Below are 17,046 nucleotides of genomic sequence, written 5' to 3' on the forward strand. Positions count from 1 at the left end.
CTGAAGCGTAATAACAAGAAACCAGTGCCTGCTGAATCCAATGACAGATTCTCTATTGACATCAGTGAAAGGGTATGAAAAAAGTATCACTGTGAGTTTTGTTTTCAGCTGTCTCCACTCTTCACCCAAGACAGCACACGAATGTAAGGTCATTTTAGAAAGAGGTGGTCATGGAATATGATGGGACAACAGTATCTTTTCTGTAATTATATGAACTCTATATGCTATGAATACTAATAGAAAATAATACGTTCATTTACTGTTTTAGCGTATGGCTAAGGTCCTTTAGCAAGGTCTAAGGTCCAAGCTTTTATTTGATTTTAGAACCTTGCCTTATTATAAATACTGTTAAAAATTAGCCCACAACTCACAGACACCCTTCCACAGTAAGCATCATGTTTGCAATCCCTTACACTGACAATTAACAATGTTAACACCACTGAAACTCCTGGTAGTGCTGTCAAAAACCAAACTTGGGGGAAGATGGATTAGGCGTTGTTGATGTGGCCACACGGACATGCAGACCTCTAACTGGGCTGCCTTGTCTAGGAAGCCTCGCAAGCACCGGTGTGGTGCTGGGCCTGGACTGAGGTGCTCTGTGTTATGCTTGGAGCTGCGCTGGGTACCAATTCACGCTGCTGCACTGTGCAGTGGAGATTATCTGAGCTCTTCTATATTCCCCAGTTAAGAAAAGGAAAGTCTATGGCAGCTCAGACTTCCTCAGTGCATGTGCCAACACATCTCAGATTTGACTTAGAGATAAGATGATAGGCCAAAGGAAATAACAGCCTACACGGAATGCTTTTGAAAAAAGCATCTCTGATTAAGTATGGGGGTTTTTTCTTCCTCTTCTCCCTTTTCGACCCAAGTCTGTTAGCCCAAGCAAATGACTTGCTTTGTTGGAAATGCCCATGAATTTTCAATTTACCACCCTATCTCATTTGGCAATTCTTAGTCCTGCCTCTGGCTGCCCTCTCACGTAAAAGTCCTAACCATTTTCACTGGTATTAGATAGGCTACACTTATTAACCTGAAGAAAGAGATGGCTTTTACTTTGCAGTTTGTGGACAATGCTGTTTTAAAGAGAATGCCTACAGTTACGTTCAATCTGATTTTTTTCCTTTTAAGTTAACATAAAGTTGTGAAAGAATTCTGTATTCATTTCGTATTACTCTACCACAATTTGGCTTGTCATCTAACGTAATATCCCTTTTCAAGGTGGACATTAGCAATGATAACTAGAAAAATGAAGTGGGTTTCAGAGCTTTGTTAGATAGCATTATCAGTGGCCTAGAAATAAGTTGGGGAACACCTTCCAGGGATATTATCAGTCCCAGTCATAACTGCAGGGGACAAGGCAGACCCCCAGACCTGCCCGTTGAAATCAATTACAAAACTGCCTTGGCTGCTTTAGCCACAGAATCTAGACTGAGACTTCAGACTGGCAGCACCCATGTGCAAGGACAGCATTGTTCCCTCTGCGAATGGAAGCAATCAAACCGCAAGCGGACAGTGTGTAAACTGAAGCTTGTCTGTCTTATCACAGGCCTGCCCAAAGCAAAGCGGTGCTCCCCAGCAGGCCCCAGCACTGCTCCCCTGGCCAGGTGGGACCAGAGGCAAGTATCTGTGTATGATTTTGCCCGTTGAGGTTGGGGCTCCAGAGGAGCTCTTGCTCCTCTCAACTCCCACAAATTCCACTCTTAAATATTTATACAGACCAGCAGATAATTTCTCCAGTTATCAACCTGCCTCTAAGTTTAATGTGTTTTACAGGCTGTTTGGTAATTAATCCAGGGGTGATACAGACCACAAGGTTAATATCAGCTATTTAAGTTCTGCTATTTATTGCCACTTCCACATGTGGCTGAGCTACATACAGTGAAGTAGTACAATACTCCTGAATGATCATTATTAACACCTTAGTGTGCCAGTACTAAATGCACACATGTGGTTTCTAATTACTTCATTCAAAGAAGTCAATAATGTTGGAGCAGATTAGCTCCCGTACTAGCAGTACTGCAGAATTACAAATAAACATGGTAACAGCTGCTTGAATTAGATGCTGACTCAGTACCTCAACTGAACAGGATTCCTTTTCTCTAACCCACATTAAATCATAGAATCATTGAGGTTGGAAAAGACCTCTAAGATCATCGAGTCCAACCGTCAACCCAACACCCCCATGCCCATTAAACCATGTCCCTAAGTGCCTCATCTACTCGTCTTTTCAATACCTCCAGGGATGGGGACTCAACCACTTCCCTGGGCAGCCTGTTCCAATGTTTAACCACTCTTTCAGTAAAGACATTTTTCCTCACATCCAATCTAAACCTCCCCTGGCACAACTTGAGGCCATTTCCTCTCGTCCTATCACTTGTTACTTGGGAGAAGAGACCAACACCCACCTCGCTACAACCTCCTTTCAGGTAGTTGTAGAGAGCGATGAGGTCTCCCCTCAGCCTCCTTTTCTCCAGGCTAAACAACCCCAGTTCCCTCAGCTGCTCCTCATAAGACTTGTTCTCCAGACCCCTCACCAGCCTCGTTGCCCTTCTCTGGACACGCTCCAGCACCTCAACGTCCTTCTTGTAGTGAGGGGCCCAAAACTGAACACTGAACTGTTTTAGCGTATAGTTTTAGGCCCAAAACTGAAATATCTTCTCTTGCTCTGCTGTTCAGCGCACAGACACCTGTCCCTTCGCTCGTTTTTCCAGAATGGAAAAAAATCTGGGAATTAAGAGGGGTCACCTAGCAGTGAGGTTCTTGGCTTAGAATAGATGAGCAATAAGTGTTACTGCCCTAAGTGCAACATAAAGGTATACCCCAAAATCCACTTTCATTCAGACTGGTTTCCACAGTTCGAAATATTCAGCTTCTTGTTTCATCTATTCTCTTTGAGGATATTTGCCTCTACCTTTAAAACGTATGCAACTTTGTCCTTTTGATAATACTTCAATAATTTTATCCTGACTTTTTACTTTCATTGTAAGACGACATTTCCCAGCGTACCAGATTTTAAGATGCATTTAAAAAAATCTTTATCCAATAGCAAGTAAAAGACAGAAATAAGTTTAGTGCTACATTTTTCCATGGAAATTTCCTAAGAAAAATATGTATATGAATATACAAGTAAATCATCATCTCAGCAGAATTTTTTTCTTTTATACTTAAGGCGATATTTTCTTTTTCCTGTCAGGCCCTGCAAATGTTCCCTGAGTCATGTGGTTACAAAAATGTAGAATTACCCTCCTAAAAAGAACATTTTACAATTCATCACCAGGACTAAACCAGCTGCAGCTGTGAAAAAGCGTTAGCATATTAGCTGTTATATTACAGAAAATCTTTTATTTATTTTGTGCCTTTAGCTCTGGAGATTTGGAATGTTCGGGATTTTCTCTTTCTTTCTCTGCTCCCAAGTTACTCACTGAATTTTCACGAGATAGTTTAATTTTGATTATATTTGACAGAAGGAACTTTAATCCACACAATATGTAAAAAATATTGCATTTTAACAAGGGTTTTTACTTATGTTTTTATTGTCATTGTATTGAATAGAATTCAGCATATCAGCGATGAGTTGTTACTGGTATTTACGTGCCTTAGGCTTACTAACTGCTCAAATATTATGAAGAAATTAACTCTGATAAAAATGATTTATTACTTTCCAGGAATGTTCATAGACTATTTGCATCTGGCATTAAGATCGCAGTGTAGGAATAAATGTGTGAGATGTAACCTTAAATCAAAGCTGTTCTGTTCGAAGTTTTAAGTTAATTCCTCTATTTTCTGTTTGTCACAGTGATCTCTATTACCTTTAGGTGGCCACCTAGCAAAGTGCTGAAGCATATGCTTAACTTTACATGTGCACCTTTCTGAACAGAAAATTTCAAGCAGGAAACAAGAGTCATATACTTTAATGAATATGATCCATAATAGTTACTCACCACTGTCTATTGCCAGAAAGAGAGCAGTGTATACATTATTCTGAACATGAGGAGATTCCCGATCCAGGATAGCAGTGGTGCCAATGGTACCATTGGTAGGGTTAATTTCTAGCCAGCCTGCTGGATCCTTGTAAACCGAATACCTAAATAAAAATACAGAAGTTGTTAACAAATTATACATCTAGACATAAAACGATTACATTACTACAAAAGAATAGTCTTTGCACTCACTGGCTTTCACGGGGTGGATCTCTTAATACATAAAAAATACAATTTAAACCTTGTGCCTTCCCTTTGAGATAGTTCATTATTGTTAGGCGTACCTGACATATAGAGAGAGGTTTGAGCCAATTTCTTTGGATACATATGTCCCAAAGCTTAGTACAGAAATCAATATTTAAAACATTATGTAGGACCTGTTTCCTACTGCTGTGTTATACAGCCAGAGCACCTGAACACTTTCAGCGGACCTCTGCAACAACACTGGTATTTACAGACTTCATGAATCCTCTCACAGTCCTCCTTTTTCCAGACTCAAAATTCTGGCTGGACTAGGAGTTATATTTTTAATTTATTTTTTGAGTGTTTTTCTTTTTTTTTCTTACAATTAGTTATTTTGGGTGAGGCTGGAAATGTAATAAATTGTGGGGTATGGTAGCTAAAAAAGAGTTAGACTATGGATTCATTAGGTCTAACGGGAGCTGGTTATATGCAGACCTGGTTTTCATACATTTGTTCTGCAGTCTGTGATCTGTACTTTCCTGCTTCTGATGATTTCAAATAGGTGCCCAGAATCTTGGAACAATTCAACCACATACATGTCTAAATAAGGATTTGAAAATGCTGTCTGTCTAGGTCCCTCAATACAAAATTCACTGTTGTGCTTTCTTTGCATTAATCGGCACAAATATTTAGACTCTGATACTGGAAATATTTAGAGAGATTGTGGAGTTTATGCACTACAAACTGCCCTACTTGACTGAAGTAATAAACATAAGAACGTTCACGATGAGGGCCTAATTCTATACTCAGTTAAATGTATTAAGTAAAATAACAACACAGAGCTGAATTAACTGGTACCAATTCTCTCTCCAATGAAATCTGTTAATATTTTAAACCAAAACTCCAATCATATAATCAATACTTAGCATAATAACCTGTTTGTCTTTTATGTAGTGAATTGTTATCGGTCATAAACAGCCATACAATCTTCTATAGACATTTTAAATTATAAGTAATTGACATGAAACCTGTTATTGTTTAATGAGTATGTGCCTCATAGTGGCATTCATCTGAAAGCTGTCCTATGTGATAATGCTGCCAAAAATAATTTATCAGTGCAACTATTTCCTGAGGGAGTAATCAAAAATAACAGATTGTTGGGGGAAAAAAATGTAAGTAAAATGAAATAAAATGGCAGTTGCTAGAAGAGGAGATAATAAATTGCAGGCCAACAAAGAAAGACATGGTCTCATTGAATGCTTATTTCAGAGGCTTGCTTTGGTCCCTTGTGCCCTCTGGAAAGCGGAAAAATAAGTTGTGATTAGTTGCTAGATCCCTCTAGCAGACTGTTAAGAGGTGTCCATTATCATAGCTAACAACAAGGGGGCAACGTGCGGCTGTCCTGTCCAGCTGCCTCTGGCCCCCCAGTCCTCGTTTCAGATCTCTCAGCCCTGTATAACCTGTGCTTTTTCACTGTCCAGTTATTTTGATCAGGCAGAGTTTGAGAACTTTGGATTTTTGCTGGGATCTCAGAAAAGCTAGGCAGAGCCACAGCTCTGAGCTGTCAGACATCTGAGACGGCCATTAGCATCATTCATTATTCATGAAGCAAATGTTACTGTGTTTGAGCAGTAGGTCTGATCATTGGCCAGAGGTAAAAGAAAAACAAAAGCAAATGACTTAGTGCATGGCTCAAGCTTAAATTCCGTCATTAAGACAGCACTGTAAAAGACTTGAATGAACTGAAGAATGGATCTCTTCCGTCCCTCATCCCAGGAACTTCCCCTCCAACGTTAGAAATAATGCCATGGGAAGGTGTCATTAAGCCAAGATGGTTTGTTTTTTTTTTTTTCCCGTGTAAGTTAGGAAAGATTAGAACGGATTTGACTTATAATAGCCTTTGAATAACAGATTTTGGGCACAGACACCATACTATTCAGCAGGAAGAAAACTTAATTGTTAAAAAGGGAAAAGTTCTGGGCAAATTGGTTTCCTCATGCATAAATGAGGCAGTGCACACACAGGTACTCAGGCCTGAGAAATACAGGACAGAAACATAGACGTATTTTCCCAGCCCACAGATCAGGTATCCATTATAACTGGATTAGCTGGAGGTAGAGCAGGACTTGAACTTATGCCTTAGAAAGCACCGGGCTCCAGAATCCCTATGAGTTTGCCATGTGACCCACAGGTCCATTTAAATAAACTATTCCATAGATTGACATTGTACTTCAAAGATTGATAAAGTACTCTTATTTCGAAAGAATGAGAGTCCAAAGAAAAAATACCAAGTTTTGTCTTTGAAAAACAAAATCGCTTTTAGCAGAAAGCTTTCTCTTAATTCATCAGGGAAATACCTCTCTTACCAAAATAATCATCAGTTGCCTCAAAATTTTTTTGGTGTACCTCCAGGGCAAGTGATATTATACTACAGAAGATGAACATGGCTGATTTCAGAGGTGCTAACAGGCAACACTGTCCACGTGGCTGCTGTTCTTTACCAAGACTTTGCTTCAGGCTTGAAAAATGCAACCTTCTCAGGGCTGCTGAACCATTTTGACTTCTCCATGGTACGCAGGAACACAGTGGTGTTCAGGCAGCCAGTTTCAGGATCAAAAATTCAATATATACAGCCATGAAAAATTCCACATTTTTATGAGCTATTACTATGTTAAAATAAATTAAAGGACAAATTTGGAAACCAGAACCTTTTGGAATTTATGAGAAAGAGAGACAAATACTGAAAACACTTGGCTTATTCATGCTCCCACAGAAGTCACTCAGAGTTTCACCACTGGCTTCCCCAGGAGCAGAAATTATCCCTTAGAGAATATGTGGAAAAGAATCAAAAGCAAACGCTAACTCATAGTGAGACATTCCATCAATCCAACATGTCCTTCCACTTAATAACCATTTAAACATTAATCAATACCTGAGCTTTATCTCCCGTAAAAATGAGTTACTAGAATAGTAACAATGCAGATCATTATTTCATTTCACTTCTGTGTTTCTTTTTTTATTGTTGTTTTTATAACTTTGCAACAAAGGTATGCACAAAAATATGAAACAAGGGCAGCCTAAACAATTCCTAGTCTATTGTAAAACTGCAAATTCTCAATTAACCCTGAAACAATTTAAGAAGATTCAACACTTCTAAAGTAATGAGAATTTAAAGTGGATTGTATTATCTTCCCTGATTGCTCTACAAAGCACTGTTGGCTGTGCAAATAAAAAACTGAATCATATAACCTGTGATTTGGCACAGGATATCGTAAAAGTAGTACTTTGTCTTTCCCACCACATTTTTTACTTATTGTAAGAGTACATTGCAGTACAGTTAAGTTGATTGTTCTTTGTCATTTTTTTGAGGGCTCTGCTAGCAAAAGGTTTAGAATAGACTCATTTAAGAAAAGCACTATAAAAAACCAGAAGTATAGAATCCAAAGTTTCACTTCCTACATTCGACTTTAGTGGGATCTGCTGACTGCACAGCAGTTTTGAAAATCAGACCATTTTTTTAGGTGGTTAAACATGAACTTATGTGCCTGCGTGTACCTACTCAGTTTTGAAAACTGTAAGCACATTGGTACACCTGTATGGACGTACACAGAACTATGTTCTCTGGTGTGCCAATTACTGTTTATTCTGCACTTATTCTGCATTGCACTAGTGAAATTTAGTGCTGCTTTGTGGGGTTTCTTTGTTTTGTTGGGTTTTTTTGAACCATGCCAACAGGTTACAGTTCCCAAGGGCTTATATGACAACAGGGCACGGGCAAGTGGGTGTAACCTATTTTGATTGTGACCTCCTTGCACCAGGTTCATGTTCTTGCACTATCTATAAGACAAGTATTGCAAAGGAAGTAGAAAAACAATTCCCTTAGACTGGAAATCGTCTGCTGCAAAGTTTAAGTATACACCTTAAATATAGACCTGCAAACAGATGCAGAGAGGCTATAGATGCAGAACAAGAGAACACAAATCAAAATATGCACTTGGCCTATTTGGTGCAGAACTAAAATAAAGTGGCAAATATATGGAAATTTAAAATTTATAAATGGCATCTTCCCCTTCCAGTAACACAGGAAAATAATTCAGAGAACACCTCCTGGGGTTGCTAGCAGACGCGCACGGTGCCGGTGGCTGGCAGCTTGATTAGCACAGAAGATCATTACACAGAACAGTGGTGATAACATGGACACAGAAATCTAATCAGAGCCACAACAAGAATTTCACAGCCGACAGTGCGATAGCCCAGGGTGTCATAGGAGAGCAGCCAGGCATCTAGGCACAGAGTCAGATGCTGCTCTTGGCAAGGACTTCCAGAGCTTGGTAGTTGCCAGACTTTTCCCGTGTGGAGTCAAGGGGTCTTGGCTCTTATGCTTTAACAGAAAGAGAAGGAAGGCAAAATGAATCAGTGCCAAATCTGTGCTGAATGACACATCTGTGCCAGTTTGATGAGCGGCATTGACAGGAGTTAAGCTGAGCAATTCAGATAGGCTTGTCAGGGTGGTGGTTTTCAGCCTTGCGCATCTGGAGGCTGCTCAAGAAGGCATTGCACAGAGACTGTAAGACCAGAAAGATGCAACAGAAAAGTGGCATTGGCCCCATGAAATATCTGTCTGATTCTGCAATTAAGCTTTGCATAACAGGGCGAGAGACTGTAGGCAACAAGTTGACACTGCGGTGGACTAGTGAGCAAGGCTGGTCTGGCTGAATTAGAACTTGGAGAATTGGACTTCGAGTCCCAGCTCTGTCACAATGGAATTAGGGAAGCCCTTTACTTCATGCTATGCCCCCAACTCAGCTTTAAAACGGTGAAGATGTATTTCTGCCCTGAAAACCTATTAAAAGGATAAAATCTGTATATCATTGCAAAAGGCCTGAGAATGTATAGCAATGAGGGACATCAAAAGTACTGAGATAGATAGAATAAAAAAGAATAATTTGAATACCTTTCTAAAGATGCAGAAAGGTATTTACTGCCATTTTCAAATTGTATAGTTGCTCATCTCCTTAATTTTTTTTATGTTTAAAATAGAGTTAAACCCAGGTGAGTAGAAAGTTGTATTCTCTGTGATACATATATATATGTGTGTGTGGGTATACTTACTGGTCTTGAGTGAAACTGAAAGTGTCAAAATATTGATAGTAACCATTTTCATAGTGTTTCAATCTGACTGGCAGGAGTCAGTATCAGAAATATAACAAAGCTTATCCATACATTAGATTTCCAAATCATATTTGTTGCTTTTATAGATCCTGGTCCCACTGCCATAAGTGAAAAAATATCGGTTGAATAGACCCAATATTTCACCTAAGAAGTACGGATACACATTTGTATTTTGAATGAAAAGCATTCACATTATCCACATTTCTGAATCCACAGCAGTTCACCTACAATTAGGTAACACATTGAAGTTACCATATCTGTCTTGCTCCTGCTGGGACTATACCGTATAATGGCAGTCTCTGAAATTTTTCTATGCGCTCTTCGTGAAATATTCAAGTAAAATGATCAGTGGGGAAGGTAACTTTGTATTGTCTGTGCCTAAGAGCTCAGCAGGAGAACTCCCTTTTGCCTCTGAATGAAAAAATCTCTAAATACAGACATTAGGTAATCTTTAAATCAAGCCAATATGAATTTCATCTCATTATATCAAGTCCATCTGAAAAATCAAGAGCAACTATCTCTGGAAAAAGATTCACAGGTATTTGGGAGAGACTGGTGTAGCAATTACAGCGTAAATATATGCGTCTATGTAAACAATGGTGGTTCTAAGAGAAAGACGGAAACGCTTCGCAAAATACAAGTGTAACATCAAAAATACGGATTAAAACTGCATTGTGCTTCATATGCTCTATGTACAGATGACCTAATGTAGAGCTTTAGAGATCAACCTGCTTCCCACCATGCTCCACCTTTTCCACTGTGCTATCATTACCTTTTGCCTGCACTAATTACGGCAGCATATGGCACCAGAAAGTGTAGAAAGGAAACCTTATTGCAATGCAGCAGTTCTCCAGCTGAAATATACTCCAGACTCATTAATGATGACACACGGCAATTTTTCTGCTATTTGACTATACAATAACAAAGGTATTCCAGCTCCCATACTGTTTAGGTTATAAGCTTTGGGAGAACAACTTACATTTCATATATGTATATTCACAGTCTTGCACAGCAGGGTCTCTAATTGCTAACCCACGCTGAATGAAAACAATAATAGTAATTCTCTAACATATATTACATCTAACATTCTCTAACTATATTAGCATTTGATTTTGTAAAGATATTTTTTATGCAACTTCCAGCCTTGAATTTTTATTTTAAAATGTTTGTGTCAGTAAAGCCATTGGAAGAATGTATTTGGAGCAGTTGTGGGTTTTCACTTTTTTCAGATATTGAAAAACAATGTTGATGAAAAAAATGTATTAATTTCAAGGTGCAAGTGAATATACAGGTTTGCTTTCCATTTTATACCCAGATATAAAGCTACTGCCTAAAATCTGCTGCTGCAGCCCCTAAACACTATGTTGTACAGGTCAGTGTTGTGGTTTAACCCGGCAGGCAGCTAAACACCACACAGCTGTTCGCTCACTCCCGCCCCCACAGTGGGATGGGGGAGAGAATCGGGGAAAAAAAAATAAATTTGTGGGTTGAGATAAAGACAGTTTAATAGGACAGAAAAGGAAGGGAAAATAAAACTAATAATAATAATAATAATGATATGATGATAAAAGAATATACAAAATAAGTGATGCACAATGCAGTTGCTCACCACCTGCCGACTGATGCCCAACCAGTTCCTGAGCAGCGGTCCCTGCCCCTGGCCAACTCCCCCCAGTTTATATACTGAGAATGACGTCGTATGGTATGGAATAGCCCTCTGGCCAGTTGGGGTCAGCTGTCCTGGCTGTGCCCCCTCCCGGCTTCTTGTGCACCTCCTCGCTGGCAGAGTGTGGGAAGCTGAAAAGTCCTTGACTAGTGTAAGCACTGCTTAGCAACAACTAAAACATCGGTGTGTTATCAACATTATTCTCATCCTAAATCCAAAACACAGCACTGTACCAGCTGCTAGGAAGAAAATTAACTCTATCCCAGCCGAAACCAGGATAGTCAGTAACACATGATCCATGGTCCTTGTGTTTAGTGTGACAAAGCATGTCCTAACAATAGAAAGGAGGCATTTTTAGGGATAACTGAATTCACCATATTAACAAAAAGTTCTGTCAATGAAATAGAGAGATTGCCAGTAAGACTCATATTTACCTTACCACATTAGTTTAAAGTATACTACCAGTAAGCAGTTCTGTGGAAAATCAGTTATTCAAAAGGGCTTTTCATACCTCCTTTCAATACTACTTCCTCGTGTGCTTTCCCATTTGGATACCCAAATACATTTTTCTTTCTTTACGACCCTTGAAGAGCTCTACAATTTCTATTGAGATCCATACGACAGGATGTCTTCACATCCTTCTCTATGGGGTAAACTCAGAGGCTGGTAGCTTGCCGTTCAATTTGGAAATGCCTGGACCTGAGCCTGCATGTGAGCATTACACTGTTTCACATCTCTTTCAACAGTCAGCAATGGTCTGTAGTCTGACAAAGTGCCAATGCCAACCGCTCATCTCCGGCGCAGTTGGCATTGGTCTGCCCTAACAATTTTGTGCTTTCTTTTGCAACTCCTTTTAAACGAGTGCATGCAGTTAGCGTGGCAGTGTTGTCAGCACTATAAAATTACTATTTGGGGCACAAGATTATGACAATTTCAACATAACTCTGCTGTTGCTTAGAGTGTTTTGTTATGCAGGCATATCTGAGTAATAATTCAAAGCTAAGCCTTTTTTTCATAACTTATTAGCAATTCAAATAAAACTGCCTGAAATAACAAAAGCATGTCAACAGGTAAATGGCTGTGTGCTAGGAGAGAGGGGCAAAAACAGATTGGTACTCTTTTTCATACATACACAAACTACCTTGCTGTTGGCAAGCAGATATGCAGTGCTACCCTGGCACTTGCTAAATCCCCTGTTCCACGTTGCTTTCAACACACCGCTCTGTACCTGAGCGTGTGGGCCTTGTGCTTCCTGAGGGAATGCATCAGGCAATTTCACTCTATTTATAGACATATCGACTGCTCAATGTGCTGTTTGCAATAGGTCTATGGTTTGTACACAGGAGACTTGGCTACTAGGCAATTCCGGTATACATGTGACATTTGAGGATCCAGAACAAGAGTTTGGCAGTTTTGGGGAACTGGTAACACTAAGTATTCAAGGCAGAGCTAATGAAGATCCCTGTTGAATAATGGCAATAGGTTTGCCATCCAATGTATAGGACACCATAAGATGATATAACAACACATGCACCCCTACCAAGTCAGCCAGCTGAACTGGATCTTTAGTTGTAGCATTTTTCTTTTCACCCCTGTAATATGAATCAACAGAAAAAAAAACCCTGCATTAAGCTCAGTGCTACCACTAACAGCCTGTCACTAGTACTGGCTAATTTAAAGCTAGCGCAGATATCTATCCACCGTGCTGCGGACGCAACCTAAAAAAGCATTTCCATTGCAGGTAAGGACTAAAAAGCAACCGGAGGATTTCATATCACGGGGAAAACAGAAGCATAAGTGCTTCATCACAGAATATTATTGAGACAAAATGTATGCATTTATTCATCTCAAAAGCTACAGGCCAGGTTATACAGGTTATAAGAGAAATGATAAAGGCAACAGTACTGATAAGCCCATTAAAGGGCTTTTTCTCATCTTTCCCGGTCAATTGTACAAATGTACATGTTGATTACTGAACATCAAGGCTTTCAGAAACTGTCTTCTATATGCCTAACTTTGTGATTCCACAAAATGATCACTGACGGTTTTTAGGACCTGTTTTGAATCTTAAACCTAACTGCATCTGGCCAAAACCTTGACGTACATATCCCTTGTAAACATGCTCTATTAACACAGAGTTAAGAAGCCCCCAACAATCTTCAAAAGATGTTATTAAAAAGTCAGAAAGGAAAAGAAATCTAAACTGTCATCTGTTTGTACTTTCCATTCCCCATATTTGACTTATACACTACAGTTGGCAAACTAAGCATAGTTAGCCATCTTTTCCCATTAAATATATGATCATACAAAATGCATGGGTTTGAATTTGGATTGAAATGCTATTACTAAAAGTGTGGCTATATGCTAAATGTGCAGTAGGCTGTAAAATATCTCTTGCAGTGCTCTCCTGCAGAGATTTGGACGTGCTCAAATTACTTTGGCTAGATTCTTTAAAATAAAAAAAATTAAAATATACAAAGCAAATTTAATTGAAATATACTATTATTAATCAGAATAAACACATCATTAACAAAATCTAAAACCTGAAATAAATCATATTTTCTGGCGACATTGTTGAGAAAGGTATTAGGTCAGATGCATTTTTAAACTTACTGAAGGTAGAGGATTTATGCAATAGACATTTTTCAGCTTCATGGAACAGATTTACGGGCTTGCAGCCTGTCTGTATTTTCACAGGCTGGAAATGTCAACTTAGAGTACAATTTAAAAAAAAAAAAACAAACCCCATCAATGTTGTGCCACAAGTCACTCTGTGAACTTTTGGTCACTGAAAATTCATGCTTCTCTTTGATAAACCGGACATATTCCAGGGTGAATGCATAGCTTAGCTCTGCAGGTCGGGCATGACAACCTTTGTAGTGACTCACTGCAGCAGTTTTTTCCTGGGCAATCCTGAAGTGTCTCTCAAGTTTCTAGGAGTTTATGTACAAACATAAGCATGCACATACTTTACTCTAACCCTATCTGAACAGGCATCATACTTCTCTGGCTTCAATGCCAGTCTGGCAGATGAAATAATGTAATAAACCTCTCCAAAGTGCATGCACATCTGTTAGGATGTACAGTGCTGCACAAGACTGGTAAGTTGCTTTTTAAGGCTTAAGGTTTATACACATTCATGTTTTGGTCAGACATTTGTTGTTAATATCAATTTTCCATTGATTCAGTCTCAAGAAAACCTCATTTCAGCTTGGTCTAAAGAAATGTGTATTTTACAGAGAACCAGAGCAGGAATGCTGCGGTACAACAGGGCTGAGCATACGACTGAAGAAGCTCAGCAATTTTTCCTAAAACTCCTCTGTGCTGTATAAACACAAAATATTCTCTACAACAAGCTTCTATTTGAGCCTTTTTCTTTCAGTCACACTTTCAGTTTATGAATAATATATAGATATTTATGGCAAGAAAAGGAGTCTGCCCAATGCTTTGGAGGACAACTTGTCTCTGCTACAGCCTTTCCTGGTTGGTATCTGTTTTATGTCAAGTCAGTCCCAGGAAAGTCTGCTGAAAATGTAAAACAGATTTTTCAGAAATATTTCAGCTTTTTTATTTATTTATTTTTACGATTGAAAGTGTACCTTTTTTGATACAACATATTTAAAAAGGCAGACAAAATAATAAAATGGAAACTCTAGACACTACTTGGTCTATACCAATATGCCATTATACTTAGAAACACTGTAACATTCTATTTCCAGTTTACAAAAGTAAAATTCCAATTTAAAATTATAATAAAAAAAATTCAGCTAGAAAGAATAAAAATTAAATCCCCCCCAAAGTATATTTTCTACGTGCAACAAATCTTGGCAGGAATGATTTTGCTTAAAAACAAACCAACCAACCAAACAAAAAGAACAAAAGACTTGCTTACTTCAATCTTTTTTGCAGTTAACTGGGCTGCAATATAAATATTGTTTTATATGGGTGGGAGGAGATTATAATGCTGAGATATCTCTATTTGTGGAATTTTCTCTTGGTTTCACTCATAGCCAAGTGCAGACCCAGCAGACAGAATTAAGTAGCATACCTCTCACAGAAATGTTTTTTGTCTCATTCAAGTAAAAATGAGGTATTGCCAATACAGGCAAATTGGAGCATATGGGACAGCGTGAAATGTCAAACGAGAGAGCTTCAGCCGCTCATCCCTACTGCTAATGACAGATCGATATATACCCAATATTGTCTGCTGCTACTCACTGAATCAGAGGGAGCACAGTGGAAATTAGAGTCAATGTTATAGAAAGAAATGTTGGTGCTATTCTGCATCAGACTTAGAAGGCAATGAGCTCCTTTGCTCAGACGCTAGTCACCAAACATTTTTCAGGCTGGGGCTCTAACCTCGTAGATTTTAGCACTGGAAGTGGTTCCCGTGCCCAGAGGGAACAGTTTGAAGGGCTGCAGCCATGTTACGGACAGTATTTGCTTCTGTTTCCACCTGCAGGGCACTTTTTAAATTATGCATCCCACCTCACCACCTAAGCAAAAAGATTCATCGCTTCAGCTGTATTTTGCTTGTCACGTCAATGCTTTAGTAGGCTGGCTTTCATCGCAATTCTCTATCTACAATGATATGATCGAAACAGAATGAAAAATTAGATGAAATTCAGTTTCTAGTCCCCTGCCACTGAGAAATATCAGATGAGAAAATGGTTGACGAATTAGTTATTTGTGTGGAGAAACAATAGGAGTAAACCCCTTGGTAAACATGAAGAAAGTAACAGGAGAGTCACTGCAACTAGAATAATAAAAAAACCCAACACAAAACCTACACCAATTAATCAAATGAAAATACTAAAATTGTAATAATGAGGCAGTTAAATAAAATGTTATGAAAAGGAAAATATTTTTTGTTATTATTGTACAGTCTTTCAAACATTTCTCTATACCAAGACCTAATTTTCAGGCTTTTTTCCTTCAGGGCAAAAAATCCTAGAAGCTGAGGTGTAACAAAAAAAATCCACAAACTCATTTATGTATTTTTTAATCAGAAGTGATTAAGGCTATGGTTAAATGAACCCAGAGGCTATAACTATCTGAATTATTCCTAAAGCTAGGGAATAATACACCATATCTGGGACTAACACACTAGTATAATCAGGTTGTTACTGTTAGAATAATTGTTGAGACATGCAAATCAGTAAAAGTTTTTTCATTGTAGCAATTGTGCCTCAAAAGCTAATCAACGTGAGATGAGCTGGAGGTTCTTTTATAAACTACCTAGCGAAGGTTTTGGCAGCAGAACTCTATCAAGTTTCTGCACATGCCGGTTCTTTGCAACTGCGCTTCCAGCAAAAGCGGCTTCTCCCACCGCAAATCCATTTGCTGCTTTCTCTTTCAAGGGGGGGTCCCGGTAGCTCTTGAAAAGATAGGAAATTTTTTGTAAGAGCCCAGCAGATTCACTACTAAAATGTCACTATTGAACACAGCCATGAAATAGCACATTTCTACAGATTAAGTGTGAGTTATTTTTTCCTAAGGGATGGGCAGAAAAGAGGTGAGAAGTGGCTCGCTACTGTGAAGCATTAGTCTATCCGGATCAGTACAACTCCTGTTGGACTGCGGATCCCACTGCCAGGAACTGGCTTGTCCCAGCAAGGGATTACTTCTGCCAGCTGCCATAAAACCTTGGGTTTGCCCTGGTTAATACTAAAGTCACAAAGAAAACAGCCTCGCCTGCAAGCACTCCCCCAAAACGGCAGGGCAGGGGAGCCACGAGTCTCGGCTCCAGCGCAGGTTTGCAACCTGAGCCTGTGTGATACAAACATATTCATAAGATCCAGTCCTGGCCCCTATTAACATCTATTAACTTTGGGACTTGTCTCATAAGGAAGGAAGGGAATTAATGTTTCTGCAAATTAATTTCCAAAAGGAAAGTGTAACAAATTGGTGAATATGCTGAATAATCATGTTAGCACAGTTTATGTCCTGTGCCAATCTAAGGTCTTCGCAATATTGATGTCTTTCAAAGCAGAGGTTAGTGCAGCAGGCATCCCCTGTGCACCACTTCATCTGTTTCTTTCACAC

The 17,046-nt window shown here is 39.1% G+C and overlaps 1 protein-coding gene across 2 annotated transcripts in view; it reads right to left on the reverse strand.

The window, feature by feature from the left end:
* CDH13 (cadherin 13) overlaps window positions 1-17,046 on the reverse strand; it is a 525,814-nt gene that overhangs the window by 34,962 nt on the left and 473,806 nt on the right. For both annotated transcript variants that reach the window (XM_076349047.1, XM_076349046.1), the window contains exon 11: window positions 3,942-4,084. In XM_076349047.1, coding sequence (XP_076205162.1) covers window positions 3,942-4,084 — 143 coding nt within the window. The remainder of the gene's footprint in view (window positions 1-3,941; window positions 4,085-17,046) is intronic.

This window comes from Aptenodytes patagonicus, chromosome 11, assembly GCF_965638725.1.
Source record: "Aptenodytes patagonicus chromosome 11, bAptPat1.pri.cur, whole genome shotgun sequence".
NCBI lineage: Eukaryota > Metazoa > Chordata > Aves > Sphenisciformes > Spheniscidae > Aptenodytes > Aptenodytes patagonicus.